At 52.2% G+C, this 22,363-nt stretch overlaps 1 protein-coding gene across 1 annotated transcript; it reads right to left on the bottom strand.

Moving 5' to 3' along the window:
- Positions 1-390: 390 nt before the first annotated feature.
- On the bottom strand, positions 391-21,668 carry SMPDL3B (sphingomyelin phosphodiesterase acid like 3B). The gene is made up of 8 exons (XM_069477542.1): positions 21,351-21,668; positions 11,803-12,016; positions 9,191-9,288; positions 6,027-6,170; positions 4,856-5,028; positions 3,579-3,759; positions 3,368-3,501; positions 391-970 (listed from the first exon to the last, which is right to left on the bottom strand). The coding sequence occupies exons 1-8, from the start codon at positions 21,409-21,411 to the stop codon at positions 599-601; spliced, it is 1,377 nt and encodes a 458-aa protein (XP_069333643.1). The 5' UTR covers positions 21,412-21,668; the 3' UTR covers positions 391-598.
- Positions 21,669-22,363: the final 695 nt, after the last annotated feature.

Here is a 22,363-nt window from a genome sequence, read left to right as displayed (position 1 = left end):
TTAAACATCGTTTATATAAATAAAAACAAACAATGGGCCGGGCCGGTGGCTCACGTCTGTAATCCTAGCACTCTGGGAGGCCGAGGCGGACGGATTGTTTGAGCTCTGGAGTTCGAGAAGCTCAAGAACAGCCTGAGCAAGAGCGAAACCCCGTCTCTACTAAAAAATAGACAGAAATTATCTGGACAACTAAAAATATATAGAAAAAATTAGCCGGGCATGGTGGCGCATGCCTGTAGTCCCAGCTACTCCGTAGGTTGAGGCAGAAGGATTGCTTGAACCTAGGACTTTGAGGTTGCTGTGAGCTAGGCTGACGCCACGGCACTCTAGCTCAGGCAACAGAGTGAGACTCTGTCTCAAAAACAAACAGTGCACAGAATAACATGCTCGATGAGCCTTGTTTTGGGGGTAAAACATGAAACATGAAGGAAATGTGCTTTTTGGGGGGGCTTCGTTTCCGGATCTGCCCGTCCCATCCAGTACCCTCTCCGCAAACGGAGAAACGGTGGAAAACCCCAGCTCTCTCGGGGGTGACGCTGCCCATTTTACCAGGAGGAAGATAAGCCCAGCAAGTGGGTGGCTGGCTGGGCGCCCAAGGTCAGGGCGCCAGCAGCGGGCACAGGCCCAGCCCCGCCGTCAGCAGCAGCAGGAGCGCGAGCCGGGGTCGGGGCGCAGAGCCCGAGGCGCGCAGGCAGGTGGCGTAGGTGCTGAAGGCCACGTGGCGCATGGCGCACACGTGCTCAGTGCGGCAGGCCTCGTCACAGGCGCTGTCATCGTAGCTGACTGAGTTGTAGACGTAGTAACGCTGCAGTGCGCCCTGGTCGCTGGCAATGCGGTCCAGAGCTGTGTGCAGGGACTGGGCGCCTGCGTCTGGCACCCCGTAGGCCTTGGTCAGCCGGTACTCCAGCTCCCAGCGCGGCGTCCCCTGTGCATTCGCCAGGCTCAGGTTCAGGAAGTAGGTCACCATGTCCTGGAGAGGGGGCGCGGGGCGGCCAGCCATGAGGTGCTGTTCGGTTCCACCCCCAGTCCTGCACCTTGCATTTCCCCCGAATTCTTTATAGCAATGACAGTGACCGCTACTGAGCATTTAACTACCTACAGGTCTGCTTGCAGACATCCTCTGACTGAATCTGATAAGGCAACCGCTCTTATTACCCCCATTTCACAGATAAGGAAACTGAGGCCTTAAGAGGTTAATTCACTTGGCCAGGGTCATACGGGTGTTCAGTGGCAGAGGCAGGATTGCAACCCAGGTTATGTGCCTCAGGCCTATGCATTTCTGTCCCACCAAGCTTCTGGGCACATAGAAGATGCTCAGTATTTGCAGAACGAATGGATGAAAAGCAACTTAAAGAGTGTGGGACTGACCATGAGCAGAGTGCCTGGCTGAGAGAGTTATAGACTGTGGACCCCTAGGGCCCCGTTGCATCTTCAGGACTAGAATCTGAAGGATTTAGCAATCTGACACTTTCCAGTTCAATTTGTGGACCTACTTCAGGTCACTAGAGATGGGGGTAAGAGGAGCTGCCGCGTGTGGACCACAACTGCGTGCCAGGCTCCTTACATCATTTCATTTGCTCCTCCCCCAAACCCTTCCTTTTACACATTAAGCAACTGAGGCACAGAGGGGTTAAAAAGCTCAAAAACCTTACGAGTGGTGGAGCCAGGTCTGACCCCGTCTGGGGCATGTTATGGGGTGCAGTGGGGGTTCCTCAGCCTGCAAGTCCTCTTGCTAAGACCCTCTGAGTGTCCACGTGGACAACAGGCCACACCCTTGAAAATCCTCAGACCTCTTCTTCTTCTACGTTTATTCCCTGAAGTCAAGGACCTAGGTTGTCTCATCCCATCCCTGGCTTTAAATGTCCTCTGTCCACTCCCAGTTTAAATCTCTAAACCCACCTCTTCCTGGAGCTCCAACTTGCCCCCCTCCCTCGCCACTTCCTCTTGATGACATTTAACCATCCCAAAGCTAACCGGTCCAAACCAGACCTCTGATGGTCCCTCCGAAGCCTGGTGGCCCCGCAGTCATCCCATCTCAGTAAGTGGCAGCCTTGTCCTCTCCCTTGCTCAGGCCAAAGTCCCTGGAATCCTCATGGACTCTTCTCTTCCTCTCACACCCCACATCCACCTACCGGCACATCTGGCTGCTCTGCCTTCAGAATACGGCCAGGACCTGACACTTCTCACCAGCCCACTGCTGGCACCCTGGCCAAGCCACCATCGTCTCTGTGCATTCTGTAGCTGCCTCCTAACTGCCCCCTCCATCTGCACTTGCTCCTACGGCTGGTTCTCTGCACAGCAGGCATGGTGATTTTGGAAAATTGTAAGTCAGAAGATCATCCTTCTGCCCAAACCCTCCACATCCAGAGTAGGCATCATGGCCTACGTGATCTGACATCGTCCCTCCCATCTGCCCGTGAATGACACTGTGGCTGCCTGGCCTCCTTGTTCCTCCCCTAACTCTCCGAGCACACCCCCACATCGGGCCATCGACTTGCTCTTCCCTCCGCCTCGCTCGCTCAGTTTACTCAGAACTCAAATGCCACCGTATCTCTGACACTTTCCCTGCCCCACCTGTCTCCCACAGCACAGCCCCCATAACTGTCACCACCCTGTCTCTTCACATTGTTTTGTTTTTCTCCTTAGCCCTGCTCTGTGTACCATACTTAATTTTACATGTTTGTTTATTGTCTCTCTCCTGTAAGAATGTCAGGTCCAGGAGAGTGGTGACTTTGTTTTGTTCACTTACGTATCTCCTGAGCTTAGAACAGGCCCTGGCACATGGCAGATGCTTAATGCATTTTGTTGAATAAATGAAGGAATATTTCTTTGTCATTTCAACAATCACAAGCACATTCTAGGAGGTGCGGGATTGCTTGATTAGGGGTTGAAGTCTCATCAGTATGTAGGAAGAGGCAGGTGATGGGCTTGAGGTCAGACTGTGGGAAGCCTCGAATCCAGGCCACAGAGACACAACTTTATCTGGAGGGCACTGGGGAGCCACTGAAGGTTTTTGAGCAGGAGAGAGAGAATATGAAAGCAGTGCTTTAGAAAGATGAATCCCTTGTGTAGTGTGCACAGATGGGCCACAGCAGGGCAGGGCAGGAGGGCAGGGAGACCAGGAAGGAGGCTGTGGCAGTGACACAGGGTGAAAGGAGATTTGAGTAAGAAAAATTGACCTGACTTGGTGGCAGGTGGCCCCAGGGTTCTGAACCTGAGCTTCGAGAAGGGTGGAGGTGACTTGACCTGCCTAGGGCTGGGTGGCCAGCGGTGGGTGGATTAACGGAGAGTCAGGGAAGGCAGTGATGCGTTTAGGTCCCTCCCACCCTCCTCCCCCTCTGGCCCCAGCACACCCAGCACCCCTGACCTGCAGGCTCAGTGTGGCTCGGTCGTATTCGAACACCCGGATGCTTGGATTGTTGGCCCCGTTGACCACTCCAGGTAATGTGGTTTTCCAAGGGGTGACCCCAGGTGTGAGGAACATGACGCTTATGGGAGCACCTGTCAGGAAGACAGCGGGACTGAGCGGCCGGTGGCAGGAGGGAGGCAGGCTGGCAGCCGCCCTCCAGGTCGAGTACCTGCATCATCATAGAACATCCGAAAGCTGTCGGTGTGATGGTGCCCGAAGAACTGCCCTGCGATGACACCATGGTGCTTCTGGATGACCTCCAGGTACTGCTCGTTGAAGCCCTCCCGGAACCACGCCTTGTCCCGCTTCTTCTCAAAGAACCCCGGGGGTATGTGGCCGGTAATGTACACCTACGACCAAGGGGCGCCCAGGAGGGGCTCAGAGATGCCCTCTCCGGCCCCTCCTTGCTACCTCTCAGAACCTACCCAGCTCCCCAAGGGCAGGGAGACAGGTGCACGTGTATCTCCTCCCTGAAGTTCTCCCCCATTCCGCCTCCCAGGCAGATTCACTGAACGGGCCACACACCTTCCACCTCTGTGCCTTCGCCCGTGCCGGGCCATGAAGGACGCCACCTGGGGTGCCATGCTCACTTTCACTTCTGTGAAACCTACCCATATTTCAAATCCTAGCTCAAAGAGCACCTCCTCCGTGAAGCCTTCCTGATGCTTCCAAGACTAGTCCTCTCCTCTTGGAGAGCTTGCGCACTAACAAAACCATCCTTGTATGGCTGTGTAGTGTACGCTACATGGTAATGTGCGTGCATGTCTTGGGTTCAAGTCACTCAGCTAACAACACCTGGACACTTGGCTACCATTGCAGGAGGCAGAACAGGGACAAGGTTGAGAGCATGAGCTTTGGGGTCACACTGCAGCTTAGACACCAGCTGTGTGTCACCTCTCTGAGCTTCAGTTTTCTCCTCTGGAACAGCACCTAACTGCTGGCGTTTGGAGAGCTAAACGAGATAATCCCCATTAAGCGCTGAGCAACGTGCCCGATGCCGGCACAATGAGTCCCACCAGCACCAGCCACAAGATCCTCCTGGGACGTGCTGGTCAGTGCAGGGACTCAGGGCAGTCTGTGCGGATTTCCTGGCCCAGCAGACTAGATGGACACACCCCAGGGCAGGGCATACAGTGGGGGCTGCAGCTGTGCATGTGGTAGCAGTGGAAAGAGCACTGGACTTGGAGTCCGGAGACCAGTGTTCTAGTCTCGGCTCTGTCGCTTATCGTGTGATCACTCCTTGTGAGCCTCAGGGTCCTCCTCTGCGATGGGCTCCTGGATCCCAGCTCACGGGCTGTTGCGGGATGGGAAAAACCCCTCCAGGTGCCAGGCTGATGAAGGACGTGACAGGGGCATCTCAGAGTGCGTGGGTGAGTTTGTCCCGAGGGGGAGGCTTGTTCAGGAAGTAACCCCAGAGAGGGAGGAGAAAGAAGCAGGAGCCCTTACGCGTTCCCCAGCTCGGGATGCGTTGGTCAGCACATCTGCTAGCCACCGGAACTGCTGGCTGGGGTCAGCCATGCCTGCCGTCTGCTCGTTGTTGATGTAGTACAGGTTGGTGTTGAGGACCACGATGCGCCCAGCCTTGCTGGGACCCGGCAACTTCTCAGAATAGAAGGCACCTAGGACGTCACAGCCAGGGAAAATGGAAGAGGTCCCTGCCTCTGGCCAGACACACCCCTGTCCCCTTCCCCCCCACTCTCCCACCTTGTCTTTCCCTCCCCATCTTTACCATAGGAGGCGCCTATCAGTGAGACCAAAGGCTCGGGAGCCCGTCTTCCTGAATTTAAGTCCTGGCTCTATCATTCATTAGCTGCCCAACTTGGGAAATTTACTCTATCTCTCTATACCTCAGTTTCCGCATCTGTATAATGGGAATAACAACAGTGTGTGCTTGCCCATCCAAATCCACTGTCAGCCCTTCCCCACTGAGCTCTCTGCCCCAGGAGCTGATCTATGTGGACTAAATCCACAGGCCTCTGGTTGCGTTTGACCAGCAGAGAGTCACAGCAGCAGGAGACCAAGGAAAGGGAACAGAGTAGGGTCAGTTTCCCTTGGGCTGGCTGTGTCTCTGAACTAGTGGCTCTCAACCAGGTAATTGTGCCCCCCAGGGAACATTTGGCAATGTCTAAGACATTTTTGGTTGTCACAGCTGTGGGTGTTGCTGGCATCTAGTGGGTAGAGGCCAGGGATGCCGCTATACACTCTGCAGTGTACACGACAGTCCTCCACAACAAAGGACTACCTGGCCCACTGTGTCAGCAGTGGCAAGGTTCAAACCCTGCTTGAAGTGGAAGTCACTTGTCTTTCCCAGGGTTGTGAAGAGTCTAGTACACTGCTTGGCACAGTGGATGCTCAGTAAGTACTGACTTATGATCATCGAGCACTGTGGGGTTTGGAGCACTGGCTTTGGAGTCAGTCCTGGATTCTGCACCCAAGCCTGCCTTTTCTAAGCTATGTGACTTTGGCCAAGTGACTTGGTATCTTCAAGCCTCAGTCTCCTTCTCTGTAAAATGGGGATAAAATCAGTACCTATTTCAAGGAGTTGCTGTGATGACAAAATTAGATCAGACCCTGGCGTGCAGCAGACGCTCCTTATAGTAGCAAATGGTGTGAGTACCTTCTTTGAAGACAGCGATGGATTCGTCACTAAGCCAGGGTTTCCACAGCTCTGCTACCTGGTTGTAGATGTTGTTCCTCCCTGCTGGGAGCTGGTTTTTGGGGTGAAAGTCATGATTTCCCAAAGCAGCATAGACTTTAGTATCTGGGAGGCAAAGGAGAAATACACAATATATCAGCAAAAGCACTTGGTGTAATTAGTCCTTTTCGGTTGGCCGCCGGCCGTCAGACCTAATGAGGAAGAGCGATAGCGATCGCGCAGATGAGAAAAATACAAAGATAATCAGAAAACCGCAGCTGATAGAATCTGGCTGAGCTCTGCTCAGACCTGGGAAGGAAGAACAGAGAGTTGTCTGACCCGAGTCCCTAACCCCATTCCCAGCAGAACATCTCCTGGCCAGGAAGGAGGCAGCGGATGAGGAGGAAACGGGACGGTCGAAATAATTCAGGTCATTGTCAGCCACTTGGTCATTTAGTTTTCCCAGTTCTTGTCAATTCCAGATCCATCTTACTGTTAGGGAAGGGGTCTAGCTCACACCGGGAAGCCTTAGGAGTTTCACGGGTTCATGCAGTCAGCAGATACGGTGTTAAGCACCTACTATGTGCTGAAGCACAGAGCAGGGGACCCAGGCTCCCAGTCCCAGAGGCCTTGACAGGTATTGAGTAATTAGAGGTGTGAGGGCTCCCATGAAAAGGGAAGGGCCGCTGCTGTGGGTGTGGCAACAGAGGGCAGGAGTGGGGGTGGGGAGGCCTCCCTAGGGAAGTGGCCTGTGACTGAGACCAGGAGGCGTGGGGGAGCCTCCACGTGAACAGCCTCACTCCTGCTTTTATTTTGTGCTCTGTGTCTGGCACTCAGTGGGTGCTCCATTAATAATGTGACAATGAACAAAAACTCCTCTCATGCTCAGAGCAGGGCCTTGCCCTTTTATGAGCTTGGCCCATCCCAGGGAGTGACCTTGAACCAGTGAGGAAGGCTGGAGCCTCCAGTTCTCTCGCAAACCCTTTGCCCTGTGTAGCCTGCAAGATCTAGAAATGCTGACAGCTCTGCCAAAGTAGGAGGTTGTCAAATGCATCACTGTAACCACCTTAAAAAGCCCTCACCTCTCTAAAGTGCCAGCAGCCAATGAGAATCCATTTAAGAAAAAACACAAACCCTGGAATCCCAAGGGCAGATGTAAAGGGGAGGGAATCGCTCCCATTGTTGTACCGCCTGTGCGCCGGGGTCCTCACCAGCACGAGCCCCACAAGGGTGTGACCTGGTATCCTGCCCACTGCCATGTCCCCTACCCCTAGAATGGTGTCTCACCCGTAACAGATGCTCAACACATACTTGTTGATTGACTAAATGTGTGAACGCATTACCTTATTTAATCCCCATGACAACTCTTTGGGCAGGGACCATTGTTTTCCTTTTTTCACTGGGAGAAAGTCTGGCTGAGATTACCCGGCTAGAACGTGGCGGAGCAGGAGCTGGGCCCTGGATTTGTTTGCCTTGTGCGCATGCGCTCTCCACGGCTCGGCGGCGCCGGGCAGGCAGGGACTGGTGTTCACAGCGACTCTGGGGGCGACACGTGCGGAACGTGGCAGGAAGAGCACGTGCCCCGGAATCCCAAATCTCTGTTCCTTCCTCCTCTCGAACCAGTTACTTGGCCCCTCTGTACTTCAGCCTAATTATCCATAGAATAAGAGTGTTCTGCTTGGCCTGTGTTGTATAATTCTCAAATAAGACAATGCTTCTTTTCATCTCTTCCAATTTATTCTCATTTTACCATCTCTAAAAGTGAGGTGTGTCTTGCGGCTGTGGCCGGGAGAGAGCGCTGTGTCAGACTGGAACCAGCAGCGTTTTTTTCTTAGCAATACATAAAATAACCATGCATCTTTAAGTCAATGGCACCCGGGATATGAGAAAACTCAACAAATGTGCAAGTGTGGTATAAACTGCAAAATCTTATCATTTACATTTTCTTATCCATTATTTCACTTTTATTCCAGAAGCCCCATATGGAGCAAAGGAAAGTGTACTCCTGGTGGAATCACGTTTGACTTCCCTCCTAGGAACTGACTAGCGCTGAGCCATGGCTCCTTAGCTATACATCGTGAGTAACAGTACTATTGCTGGGGTGGGGGGATGTCATGGTTTGACCCCAAGTAGTGACCTCTGCTGGAAGACGAAGGGCCCCAGCAGTCGGGGTTGGGTTGGGTTGGGTTGGGTTAGACAAACTAGAAGCCTCCAGACATCCCTTTGCACGCATTGATTCACACTGAAGGAAGGAGTCTGTGGGAGTGGGGGGTAATCGCAGTGCTCAAACCGGGATGTGGGTCCCCACCCTTGCCACATGACCTTGACCAGTTTCCTTGACCCCCAGCGCTCACCTTGCTCATCAGTAAAGTGGAGATGGCACTAGCACCTCTGTCCAGGATTATCATGGCAGTGAATGAGACAAGGCGCCCGACACTTAGCACTTGACACATGTAGTTATTCTGCTGCTGTTTTTATTTTTACTGTCATCATTCCATATCTGGGTCCTGAGGAAGCTGGACCAGAACCCGCAGGAGGAATGGGGCTGGCGAGTGGGCTGCTTTCACGGGTAGCCCGCCAGCACGACTCAGCCCCCAGGACTTGGTGTTTGAAACATGTTCAAGGATGATTAGACCCTGTTCCCCCTATAGTGTCCCTTAGAGCTGCTGCCTCACTCGCTCCCAGTCCCCGCCCGCTCTGCCAGGCTCTGAAGGCCTGGGAGGCAACAAGAAACAGCACCTTGCTGCAAATCAGCATGTCCCAGAGCCCCTGGCAGCCGGGATGGTTTGAGGGTGGAGGATGCCAGCTGTGAGAGACCTCCCCAGGGGTGACACCTGTGTGTAACTACAAACACCCTGACACGGGTTTGTGAGTCTGCTGTTAGACGGGTAGGGGCAGCAGGCAGTGAAACGGCAGGCACTCCCCGTAATGGGGTTCTGCGTGGGCCACAGGCCCGCAGGCTGGCAGCGTTGTTGGGAAGGTAAGAAATGATCACTGCGAAGCACCTGACGCAGGACCTGGCCGACAGCCATTGTCACCAATGGATGGAGGTCTTTACACTTGCCGCTGCTGTTGTCCCCCTGTGCCAGGCACCGCCTGGGGTTCAGGGAACGTGGTGGGCAGGGGGGACGATGACAGAGTCTTACCTGGAAAGACCTCTCTGATGAGCTTGGTCAGGCGTCCCACAATTTCCAGTACAGCTGCCTCTCCCAGCCTCTCATTGGGCACATGAGGCGTGTCATCGCTGCAAAACATGGCCGAGCCAGTTAGGACGGAGAACTCAGGAAGGGACACAAGAAAAGGAAGGGAAGCTCTGATGTGAGGCAAAGCCTGTGGCCTGGGCCTCAAATGTCCACTTAGCAGGGAATGGCCAGGCTGGAGTGGAGTGAGGGCAGAGTTCAAATCCTGGCTCTGCCATTTACCTGCTGTGGGACCCTGGGCTGGTTGTTTAACCTCTCTGAGCCTCTATTAGCTCATCTGTAAATTGGGCATAATAAGGTACCTACTCATAGAGTATTTGTGAGACTTCAATCAAGGGAGGAAATTATATGTATAAAATGACATATAGGTTGCTGGATTGTGGTTAATATTATTTAAAGAGGGAAGCTCTGGGTTCCAGTCCCATCTGCAAGCCCCCAGGGAGCTCCGGATAGCGAAGTCATCTCTGAATGCTGCACCCTTCCCCAAGAGTTCTAAGGAATTGAGTTGGGAGCTGGCTTCAGAGTGTAGGTTCAGATCTTTTCTAGGGCAGATCCAGGACCTGCCCCAGGACATTTTGTCCCCCATTCAACGGATCTAAATTCTTGGATCCACCTTGGAAATGCTCAGCATGGGGAGGAGAATGGTGGCAGGTGGTGTTTGGGGATGGGTAGAAGTTCAAATGACTTAAATCCGGAGGCCTTTGCTAGACCAGATTGAGAGAGGAACCTGCCGGCCATGTCCTCAGCTCTCACTAGGAGTTAATTAGCTTATCGGGACCAATACTGCTAAGCTCACACCGGCTTGTGGTGTGCCGTTAGTCATATCCACTAATCGGTTCCTCATTATCACCCTACATCGTAGGTTCTGCTGTTAGGCCTATTTACCAGATTAAAAAAACCAAAGCACAGAGGGTTAAGAATTGTGCAGACAGCCAGAAAGTGGTGGGGCCAAGATTTGAACCCCATCAGCGTGGCCCCAGGGTCTATGCTGACACCCATCACATCCTACTGCATCTCTGATACTCACCAGGGCAGCAAAAGGAGGTGTTTAGCCCTGAAAACTTCTTGGGGACAGGCTAGGAACCCAAAGACATAGGAACAAAATTCCATTTTTTTCCTAGTTTGGAGGATCTAATTCTGTCCGATAGAAAACATCCAATTTCTACTGGTTATTTTCCAAGGGTGTGCAGCTCTCTTGGAGAAGTCAAACTTTTTTATAATTGAGGAATTATAAAGGGTCCTAGAGATCATCTGGTCCAATGCCAAACACCTCTGCAAGGTCCCAGAGATCTTCCAGAAAAATTATACATCTGTTAAAGGATGATGAATTTCCCAAAGCCTTTCCCAGGGAGATCACGTCTTTCAGAATGATACACATTTCCCCCCTCCTCAGAGAAATCAGAGGCTCCCACAGCAAGACCCCGTGAGGGAGCAGGCGTCCAAGGTCATGGACCAAAGTTCACTCTTTCCTTAGATTGATTCCTGAGCCCAAGGAAGCCAGGGCTGTGTAGGACCCTCCTGAGACAATGTCACATTTCTTAAGTGTCCAGCCTTGCCTCTCCCCCTGCCAACCACGAGATCATCTGAGGGTCATTCCTGGTCACTCCCATGTCACACAGAGGGGGACAGCTGGGAGCCTCGTGGGTTTTATTCTGCCTTATAAAAGCGTCCGTTGAGGCTGGCAGAGGGAGCATGGACTCAGAGCCCCTCCCAGCCTTGCTCACCAGCTCCCCTGCAGTAAATCCTCCCCAGTCCTGCCAGATGGGGTCAGGTCAACCCCCAGTGACCGTCCTTCCTTGCTGGGAGGTACTGGTCAACGGGCTTGTCTGCATCACCCACAAGACCGTGAGCTCCTTGAAGGCAAGTCTGGGTCTCCATCGTCTCAGTTCCCCAATGTCCACCCCAGGGCTGAGCACCCAACAGGCCCACCTACCAAGTGAGGGAGTGCGAGGGACCAGGGGACCTTGAGTGATAAGGAAGGCAAGGGCCCAGGAAAGTTGACAGACTTAGAGCAGCACCCTTAGAGGAGAAGCAGAAACTGGCCTCTGTGGCTGAGTGGCATCGTCCCTCCAGCTGTCCTGTGCAGAGCCGTGCTCTGACCAGCGAGAACGCTCCAGGGCCACTGGGCACCCCAGGGGAGGCCAGCAGCTGACCAGGACACTTGGCCCCAATTCTGGACCCCTTTCAGCCCTGGTACCTTCTTCCCTTCCTGCATTTGGATCTCTCCGGCTTAGAGTCCCTAAACCCCAGTGGCGGTGGCTCCAGTGTCCATCCCCAGCTTAAAACCCAGGAGTTCCCCAGGTACCCAGACATGCCACAACCATGTCACCAGCCTCAGTGAGAGCTGTGTTCTGCCAAGGGAGACACGGAGGTTGAGGACACAGACTTTGGAATTGGCCAGTTGCAGGGACCCCTGGGCAAGGTACGTAACTCCTTTACGCTTCAGGTTCCTCATCTCTAACGGGCTGATCGGAGGATTAAGGTGAGTAAGGTGCCAGGCTGGCATGTGGCACACAGCAGGTGCCCGGCACAGGGCAGCTGCTGCCATGACTGCTCACCCGGTCCAGAGGATGAAGTCCGGCTGCGGCTCGATCTCCTTCATGGCGTAGATGGAGGAGTTGATGAGGATCCAGGGAGCATCGCAGAGGTAGTCGCCCCAGGGGCCTGCGCTGGGCACTGGCTGGGAACCCGCTGACGGGCACACCTGGAGGGGGTCTTTGGATACACTGTAGTCGGGGTCCAGGTGCAGGTCAGAGATGTGCCAGAACTTCCCTGCCGGGGAAAAGAGACCCTCCGTCAATGCCGTCCCTCCTGAGCCTGGATGGGGCGGCAGCCTGGGGAACCCTGGGCTGGGGGAGGGCGTGTCACACAGGAAAAAGACGCCTCCCCTGGGCACCCAGGATTCAGAGAAGAAGAGCCCCCAGGTCTGGCTCTGCCCAGGGGGGCAATGAGCAGAGCAGAGAACAGGCTTAGCTCCATCTCTGCCCTGGGACCTTTGGCCCCGTCCACCTGCGACCCCAGATCCGCTGCCACAGCAGCATGAGGGATCGGGCTGCGTGACTCTCAAGGCGTTGGAAGTGGGGTGGAGAGGGGGTTGTTTGCTTGTTTTAAAGCAAAGACAGGAGAGGGTAAGGGCTAAGTGCTGGAGCTGTGGAGCCACGTGTGATCTGTGTGACCTTGGCAAGCTACGGCACTTGTCTGAGCCCATAAGTAGCGCCAAATCCTGTCACGCTCCAGGGAAACGGTTACGTTGAAAAACCTGACCCGGAAGGAGGAGGCTTACATGCAAAGTGAGCCAGAAGATCTTGCTAATTAATACCAGCAAAAACCTGGCGAAATGTGTAGAAACGAGTCTAAGAGTACTAGACCAGGAAAAAAGGGACATCGTTTCAGACTGGGCTGAGTTTCTCCTGTCGGGGAGCCTGCTGGGGATTCTGGATTTAGGGTGGCAGCTCAGGCAGCTGGGAGGGGTCCTGTTTGCTGAAGCTGTTGACCCAAACCTGGACTCAGCTCCAAACCAAAGGAGGCTGAAATGCCAGAACCTCTTGGCATACAGAGGAAGGAATCCAAAGAAACAGGTGAGATGGAGTGATCTGTCCATGCACATGGCGGAGGGCCTGGCACAGGCAGTTTCAGTGACTGCTGATTGAAGGAGGGTTAAACAGGTTTGGCCTTTGCCCTAAACCCCGTGTTACTGGCTAAGACAAGGTTAAATCCTGGGCTTTCCTCACCCTCCACTATTGCTTTCACTTCCTCCTCCATTTCCCAGATCACTCAGAGCAATCAGCCCACATCCCTTACCCAGGAAGCTGAGCTGGGCCTGGGAGACTGGACTTCTGTTGGTTTCAGGGTTGGGTAGCCATTGCCACACCTGAGCCACAGGCCATTTGGTGTGGCTCCAGGACAGGCCCACAGGTAATGGCTGGCCCAGACCCTCACTCCCAGATGCTCTAGAGCTTTTGCCCACATCTCCTGATCTAAACCTGGTCTCAGGAAAGGACGTGGAACTTGTTCGCACTAAGGTGTAAATGACTGATTAAGCAAATCACCATCCCACCCACGTGCCCTGTTCAGTCCTCCTCACCACAGCCCTGGAAGATATTGATCACTACTCCCATTTTACTAAGGAAACTAAGTCCAGAGATCTGAGATCACGTGGTAATGGTGGGGGCCTCTGGCTCCAGATCCTCTCCCAGGGAAATGTGAGGATAAAGGCCCAGTGCCTTTTTATTTTAAATGTGCCTTTTTGTTGACAGTGTATGCCCACATTTTTACTTTTTACCCAAACCGAGTCTTTGTTTATAATGGGGGAGATTTAACCTTTTCACACAAATTGTGATCTCTAGGTCGGGCACAGTGGCTCATGCCTCTAATCCTGGCACTCTGGGAGGCTGAGGTGGGAGGATCACTTGAGCTCAAGAGTTCGAGACCAGCCTGCGCAAGAGCGAGACCCCATCTCTACTAAAAATAGTAAAAATCAGCCGGACTTCATGGCACATGCCTGTAGTCGCAGCTACTTGGGAGGATGAGGTGGGACGATCGTTTGAGCCCAGGAGTTTGAGGTTGCTGTGAGCTAGGCTGATGCCACGGCACTCTAGCCTGGGCAACAGAGCGAGACTCTGTCTCAAAAAAAAAAAAAAAAAAAGTTGTGATCTCTAATACATCAGAAATTATTCCTACATGGGCAAAGCCCTAAGCCCGAGTGAAGGAACTAACTGCCCCATTCCAGCTGGTAAGTGGGCAGAGCTGGTGGCTCTTCCAAGCCTCTGAGCTGATACTCAGTGGGTCACACCTGCTTCCAAGCCTGGGGCCAGGCTGGCCAGGCTGGATACGGCGAGGGGCCCCTTGCCCTTCTCTCTGGCGTGTGTCGCCACCCCTCCTCTGAAGACCACAGCGGAAACTATTGCCCTGCCCCAAGCAGGCCCTTTCTCAATTAACCACAAACAGCAAGCAGTTGGCCCTTTGACATCCGCCCTCAAAGTCTTCAATGAACATTTCTCCACTTCAGAAACTCCCAGTTTCCTCATTGTGGGCCGCAGATCCCAGTGACCTCGTCAGCGACCCTCAGCCGCAGCCCATGCTCCTCACGGGGCCTCTTCCAGGACTGCCCCAACGCCTTGCCCAGTCTTCCCCGCGTCATCGTGTGGCTGCCTCCTCCCCATTCAGGCTTCGGCCAGAACATCACCTCCTCCGAGAAGGCTCCCCAGACCACCCCATCTCAAGTGCCACCTCCTCCCACCATCTGGTTGTTAGCTATTGCCTTCCCCGGTTTATTTCCTTCAGAACACTCTAGCATAGGAAGCAATCTTGTTGGCTTGTTCACCAATCATTCTCCCTGTCTACAATGTCAGTTTCGTGACAGCGCCAAGCCTGTCTTGCTCATCGGTGTGTCCTCAGCACCCAGAACAGTGCCTGGGACCTGGAAGATGTGCAAATGTGTCTTCAACGAATGAGCATGGCTGTGGGGGGGACAATTATTCATAGAATTGTAAACACTCAAATGATGGTAGCTGCATGCCCGCCCTTTGCCTGTTTATCTGGTTTCATCCTTGTAGCCATTGTGTAAGGGGGGGAGATTCTTCTGCACATTTCATAGATGAGGAAACTAAAGCTGAAACCCAGACCTCCCTAACTCCAAAGTTAAGATACAATGTTGTCAGCCTATTGACTTGGAACCCCTAGAAGGTGCCTCTTATTATACACATATTATCCATAAGAAAATGGAAGCAGTCTGGGCGAGGTGGCTCACACCTGTAATCCTAGCTCTCTGGGAGGCCGAGGTGGGAGGATCCCTTGAGCTCAGGAGTTTGAGACCAACCTGAGCAAGAGTGAGACCTGTCTCTACTAAAAATAGAAAAATTAGCCGAGCACGGCGGCACATGCCTGTAGTCCCAGCTACTCAGGAGGCTGAGGCAGGAGGATCGCTTGAGCCCAGGAGTTTGAGGCTACAGTGAGCTATGATGATGTCACTGCACTCTCCCCAGGGTGATGGAGCAAGACTCTGTCTCAAAAAAAAAAAAAAAGAAAAGAAAAGAAAATTATGGAAGTAGCCGGCTACCGTGGCTCACACCTATAATCCCAGCACTTTGGGAGGCCTAGGCAAGAGAATCACTTGAGCCCAGGAGTTTGGACCAGCCTGGGCAACATAGCAAGACCCTGTCTCTACAAAAAATTTTAAAATGATCTGGGCTTTGTGGCACACACCTGTAGTCCCAGCTACTTGGGAGGCTGAGGGAGGAGGATAGCTTAAGCCCAGGAGCTTAAGGTTCCAGTGAGGTATGATGATGCCACTGCACTCCAGACTGGGCAACAAAGCGAGACCTTACCTCCAAAAAAAAAAAAAGTTCATATATGATTTATTATTTATTATTATTATTCATTAATTATTGAGAATATAAATAAATCTGGTCACAAGTTCAGTGAGTAGTTAAGGGCACAGACCTGGGTGGGTACCCAGCTCCCTCACCTGGTAGCTGTGTGAACAGGGTGACTTTACTTTGTGCCTGTTTCCTTTACAAAACAGCACCCCTACCACTTGGGGCCTTTGTGAGGATTAAAGTGAGATAATACGAGCTAAACCATACGGGCACAGGAAATGGGAAGCAGCAGTTACTCTACATTTGGTTCCTGGGGTGTCCTGCAAGTCCCCCTCTCGCCTCGGGAGGAAGACGAGACCAGGGCGGGGGTGGCCACTGTCCTCCGCAGGTAAGGTGAGGGCTGAGTGGGACATTTGAAGTGAAGCAAAGTGAAGACAGATCCTGTCTCCCCCTGGACAGCACGTCCCTGGGCAGGCAAAAAGTTTCCCAGCCCTCCTCCTTCACCAAAGGGGGTCACCTCATGACACTAGGACGACAGACACAAGGCCCAAGGCCTAGTAGCTTTGCAAGGCCCATGGAAGTGTCTGAGAGCTGAAAAAAAAAAAATGCACTGACTCCAAAAATGCAGGAAAACCACAAACTATCCAAATCAAATAATTCATCAAAATCAATAATTCATTTCAAAAGCAATGTTAAAAAGTCATTAAAACAATGTATGATATGAGATCCTTTTCACGTGATTCGTGATGGGAGTAGGGGGAGCTCCCAAAAGTCATTCCTAAAAGCTAAGAAGGTCTTAAAATGGCCAGAAGGTTTGCTTTGGGCAGGAAGCCACCTGCCATTTACTTAGCACCTGCAGAAGGCAGACACTGTGCCGCTCTCCCTATCCACACAGCCCCACGGCAACATCATGAAATACACCCTGCAACTGTACGCATTTTACAGATGAGGAAACTGAGCCAGTGAGTGGCAGACCTGGGGTTCATATCACGTCAGAACGGAACTGATCACAGTGCACTTTATTCGGCCACTACCTAGCAGTGGGACCTTGAGATATATACAGGTGCTTCTCGGCTTATGATGGGGTTACATCCCAATAAACCCATCGTAAGTTGAAAACATCTTAAGTCAAAAATGCACTGAATACACCTAACCTACTGAGCTTCACAGCTTAGCTCAGTCTACCTTACACGTGCTCAGAACGTTCACATTAGCCTACGGTTGGGCAAAATCAACTAACACAAAGCCTGCTTTATGATAAAGTGTTGAATATCTCATGCAACTTATTGACTACTATGCTGAAAGTGAAAAACAGAATGCTTGTCTGAGTACTTGAAGTTTGGTTTCTACTGAATGCACATCACACCATTGTAAAGTGAAGCAAACCATGGGAAATTGGCGACCATCCTATGCGTATAGTCCCTTAAACTTTTACAGAACTTTACAATGTACATGCACAATCTTACTTAACTCTCTCTCTCTCTCTATATATATATATTTTTTTTTTGAGACTGGGTCTTGCTCTGTTGCCCAGGCTGGAGTGCAGTGGCATCATCATAGCTCACTGCAGTCTCCAACACTGAGGCTCAAGGGATTGTCCCTCCTCAACCTCCTGAGTAGCTGGGACTAGAGGTGCACATGACCACACTCAATTTTTTGTTTTATTTTTTTAGAAATGGGGGTCTTGCTATGTTGCCCAGGCTGATCTCGAACTCCTGGCCTCAAGCCATCCTTCCACCTCAACCTCCCAAGCCACTGGGATTGCAGGTGTGAGCCACCCTACCTGGCCAACTATCTTATTAATCTCTCCTCTGCTATTATCCCTGTGTTTACAGATATCGAAATAGAGGCTCAAGGTCACATAGGTGTCCAAAGGCAGGACCAGAGGCAGGACCTAGGTTTTGGGCTTGAAGCAGTGGTTGTCTCAGAAAGAACATGCATGAAACTTGGAATTAGGGAAATCTTATTTTGAATCCTGTCTCCTCTACACAGGCGGTAGCAACTTGAGCAAGGGACTTCCCGAGCTGAGCCTCAGTTTCCTCACCTGTAAAATGAGGATGAGAATGCTCACGGCAAAGGAGTTCCCTCTACAGAGGCCCTGGCCGCGGGGTGAACAGTGAACTCGCCAGCCTGAGCACTCATTCCTGGGGCTACACTGCCCCCTGGGCTTCTGTGTCCCCAAGTGTCAGCTGGAAGTATTCAATGAAGGTTCACTGAGGGCTCCCCCCAGTTCTAACTGCCTGTGATTCCATGACCTTTGTCTGTCATTGTAACCCACACCACAGTGACCCTGGCCCCCTTTCAGTCCTTTGCTGTTGATGCTCAGCAGTAAGGCCCAAAGCATTCCAGCTGTAACTCCTCGGTGAACCAGGGCCCCCAAATGGACGGGTTCATGAGCTAAAACCAGCATTTACTGGCCCCTGTGCCAGCTGCACGGATTACCCTCCCCCCACACAGCTCCGGAGGTAGATGTCACCATTCCCACTCTACACATGAAGAATCCAAGGCTCAGGCCATGCGGTGTGGGCTGGAGGTCCCATTTCCTGTCCCTTAGCCCTGGGTGGTAGGGGAATGTTTTCCTGCCAGGCTAAGCCACCCTGGAAGAACTAACTCGTCTGTTTCTCTGCAATTAGACGCTGAGCAGCAAGTGGAGTGTTGCGCAGGGTACGTGTGGGCGGAGAAGGAGCCAGCAGGTCGGTGCCCCGCCCTGGGCTCTAGGCTAAAGAAGGTGAAGGTAGAAACCTGCTGTTTTATGCAAAGCCGGGATGGCGGCCATCTGATCGATCAGCTGTCTCAAAGTCCTCCTGTACTTCAGGAAGAGACTTGGCGTCTAAACAAATGTACAGGTGCTGTGGAATTATTTCTTAATTTACTTTTGTTTTAAAACTATAGATGTATACATCCCAGCAAGTTTGGAGAAAAGAATAAAAATAGTACCAATAAAACCCACCATCCTGGCTGGGTGCAGTGGCTCACACCTGTGATCTTAGCACCCTGGGAGGCCGAGGCAGGAGGATCGCTTGAGGTCAGGACTTCAAGACCAGCGTCAGCAAAAGCAAGACCCTGTCTCTACTAAAAATAGAAAAATTAGCCAGGCGTGGTGGCGAGCGCCTGTAGTCCCAGCTACTTGGGAGGCTAAGGCAGGAGGATCACTTGAGCCCAGGAGTTTGAGGTTGCTGTGAGCTAAGCTGACACCACAGCACTCTAGCCTGGGCAACAGAGAGAGATTCTGTCTCAAAAAACAAAACAAAAAATACCCCTCCATCCCAAGAGGACGTATGGAAGGGCATGGGGCATGAGGCATCTTGGGCATATTTGTCCTGCCATTTCCTAGCTGGGGAATCTTGGGGAGGTGTTGTGTTCGCTCTGAGTCTAATTGTCCTCATCTGCAAAGTTGTTATAATGATAATAATACCTACTTTACAGGGGCTATAGAAATCAAATGAGTATCTTTTCTTTCCTTTTTCAAATGAGATTTAAAAAGACAGCATAGTCAAGTCCCAAGCACCAAGCCTGGCCCATTTTAAGTGCTCAGTAAAGAAATGTTAGAGCCAGGTGTGCTGGCTCACCCCGTAATCCCAGCACGTTGGGAGGATCACCTGAGTCTGGGAGCTCGAGACTACCCTGAGCAAGATAGTGAGACTGTCTCTACAAAAAATAAAAAGATTTCTCTTGCTGTATTAGCTTGAAAATTTTCCACCAGATGGTTATACCATAACCTATTCAGCTATTCCATTTTTATTGTTTCAGTTTTTTATTATTATAAATAATACAGCAATGAACATTTTTGTGCATTTGTGGGGAGGAGAAATTTTTATTAACCAGTAAGACTCTGGGCTGGGGAGAGTGTGTCCACTGGCATGTAGATTTCTAAGAAAACATACTTATAAGTGAAAAAGTGACAGGGGTGGAAGATTCTTTCTTTTTCGTTTTTTTTTTTTGTTTTTTTTTTTTTTTTACAGACAGAGTCTTGCTCTATCACCCAGGCTAGAGTGCAGTGGCATGATCATAGCTTACTGCAGCCTCAAACTCCTGGGCTCAAGTGATCCTCCTGCCTCAGCCTCCCGAGTAGCTGGGACTATGGGCACACACCACCATGCCCGGCTAGTTTTTTTATTTTTTTGTAGAGACAGGGTCTCACTATGCTGCCCAGTGTAGTCTTGAACTCTTGGCCTCAGGTATCCTGTCTCCCAAAGTGCTGGTTTTGCAAGCGTGAGCTTCCTCGCCTGGCCCAGAATTTTCTTTCAATCATTCTTAAGCCACCAGTCAGACTGGTAGTGCCCTGAGTCCCCTGGCAGGGACCTTGGGTATCTGTCTCCAGGGTGGAAAGAGGACTGCCACTCACAGGGAATGACACAGTCCTCTCAGGGCTTGTCCCAGAGACACCTTCCACCTTAACCCAGGTATTTCTCTCTGGCCTGCCCACCAAGCGCGGTGCTCCTCCTTGCTGGCCTCCGAGAATGCCTGGCCCTGCCAGCACAGCGCTTTGCCAAGCGCTCTCGGGTAGTGTCTTAGAAAGTGGACTGGCTACAGGTGCTCCTAGGGGCCACCGGCCCTTCAGACTCCAGCCTAGGAGAACTGAGCTCCTTCGCCTACCTCTCGGCAAACTTCATCCCTCCTGCCACTGAGACTGAAAACCTTGGCGTCACCCTTGAGTCTCCCTTTTCTCACACCCACCATCTGTCAGCAAATCTTGTCCAGAATAAGGCCATTTCCTGTCCCCCGACGCCTACCACCCTGTCCCCACTTCCATCCTCTCACCGGATTATGGCAAGAGCCTCCTCAATGGTCTGGCTATGTCTGCTTCACGAGGGTGACCCACTGGCCCAGTTTGTCGGGGACCAAGGGAGCACCCAGGGCACTGGACTTTAAGTGCTAAAATGGGGAAAGTCTTGGGCAAACTGGGACGAGCTGGTCACCCTGCCTTCACCCAGTTCTGTCTCTTCCCAACATGACAGCCTGAGAGTCCTTTTAAACATAACACAAGTCAGGCCACACTACACCTGTGCCCAGAACCCTCTAATGATGTTCCATCTGAGGCTGAGTAAAAGCCTGAGTGCTTAAAATGGTCCTCAAGGTTACCTGTGGGCCGGTGCCAGGCCCACCCCTGCCACCCCGACCTCATCTCCCCTCCTGACCCCTGCCCACTCTGCTGCAGCCACACGTGTCACCTGTGCATCCCCTTCTGGGTCCCTAAACTTTCTGTCCCCTCTTCCTGGAACGTTCTCCTCCTGAACGTCCATGTGGGCAATCCCCTGGCTGCCTCGGGGCTCTACTCAAATGTCACTGGACTAAACAGCTCTTCTCTGGCGCCTGGGAGTCCCCTTCCCACGTCTCCACCTCCCTACTCTGCTTTAAGCTTCCCCGTATCACTTGCCATCCCCCATGCTATGTATTTTACTGGTTTATGTGTTTTTTCATTTGTTTCTCCCCAGGTCAAGGTGGCTTCATGAGGACTGGGACTTTGTTTTCTTCTCTGCCACATCCCTGGATCCTAGAATAATGCAAGGTACAGAGAAGGCCCTCAGCCTGCCACCTCCTACCTCTGCTAATGCAGCCAGACCTCTTAGTAAAGTCAGTGCTCCTGCCCTAGCCAGCTGTCACCCCAACTTAAAATCTTCAGGCTCAAACAACACCCCCCACTGCCCACTCACTCTGGCCCCCCTGCCCCCCTGCCCTGGCTCTGTGCTTGCTATTTTTAGCAGCACTTCAGCTTCCTGTGAGCAGCTTCCAGCAGCCCGATCCCAAGTTCATAGTACAAAACACAGGCATAGCAGGCGTCCCTGTACCTGGTTCAGCCCTGGCGACTCCCCAGCAGGCCAGGAACATCAGCCACGTGAGCAGCCGCATCCTCAGGGATCACCTTGCTGCAGCCAGGGCGTCTCCAGGAGCTGTGGGTTGTCCACGCTGCAGGCTTCCCAAGTAATCGTAAGCAAAAGTACAAAGTCTTTAAAAGGAGGCCATTTAGCTTGAGGCAATTGCTGCACAACTACAGTTAAGGATTCTGATGCGTCCCACCTCCAGCGAAGACAATCTTGTGACCTCTGCCCAGACCTCTGCCCTTTGACCTCCGCCCAGACCTCCTCCTGGCCGGACCCAGGCCTCTGCCCAGACAGTTCCTCTGAGCCACCTCCTGTAGCACAAAAAACAAAGGACATTCCTCCGCCCCTCCCAACCACTGGCCCGAGACTGGGGTGTAGGTTTGAATTCTCCAAAAAGAGTGGGGGATGTTTTAAAGAGACAGAAAACATTTTTGCCATTTTTTTTTTCCCAAGCCATTCCCTCTGTGACAGTTGTCTGTGGCCAAGTGCCTGAGCAGAAATTCCTGTCCTATTACCAGTGTTCCAAGTCATCCAAGGCGACTGCCTCCTCTGGCTTTTCCTCCTCGCCCAGCAGAGTGTGAGTTGGGGAGGCCGAGGAGAGGCCCCGGTGTAGAAGGCAGGTCTCTGCACCCTTATGTAGAAGCTGAGCCTGTCTTGCCAGCTCCTGATATAGCTTTGTAGTTGCAGCCAGCAAATGCAATCTCCCGGAAACTTACCCAACCTCAGACACTAATGTTAGGCTTAAAGAATTCACTCTCCCCAAACTTCCATCCAAATCTCCTATAAAACCCACTGCTCTCCCCTTCCTAGGGATATATTAGGCACATAGCCTTTGCCAGACCCCTAGAGATAAAGGAATGGAATGCAAGAGGGGAATTTACTTTCCTTATCCCTCCCGGTTGTTTGAAAAGAATTTATTTACTCCCCCAGAAAAACCCTCTATGAAACCCAAGCCTCTCCCCTTTTCTCTCGTGGACGCC

The sequence above is a fragment of the Eulemur rufifrons genome, chromosome 8, assembly GCF_041146395.1.
Source record: "Eulemur rufifrons isolate Redbay chromosome 8, OSU_ERuf_1, whole genome shotgun sequence".
NCBI classification, from domain to species: domain Eukaryota; kingdom Metazoa; phylum Chordata; class Mammalia; order Primates; family Lemuridae; genus Eulemur; species Eulemur rufifrons.
The sequence above is the reverse complement of the archived record's forward strand: the minus strand, read 5'-3'. Positions and strand labels throughout refer to the sequence as shown.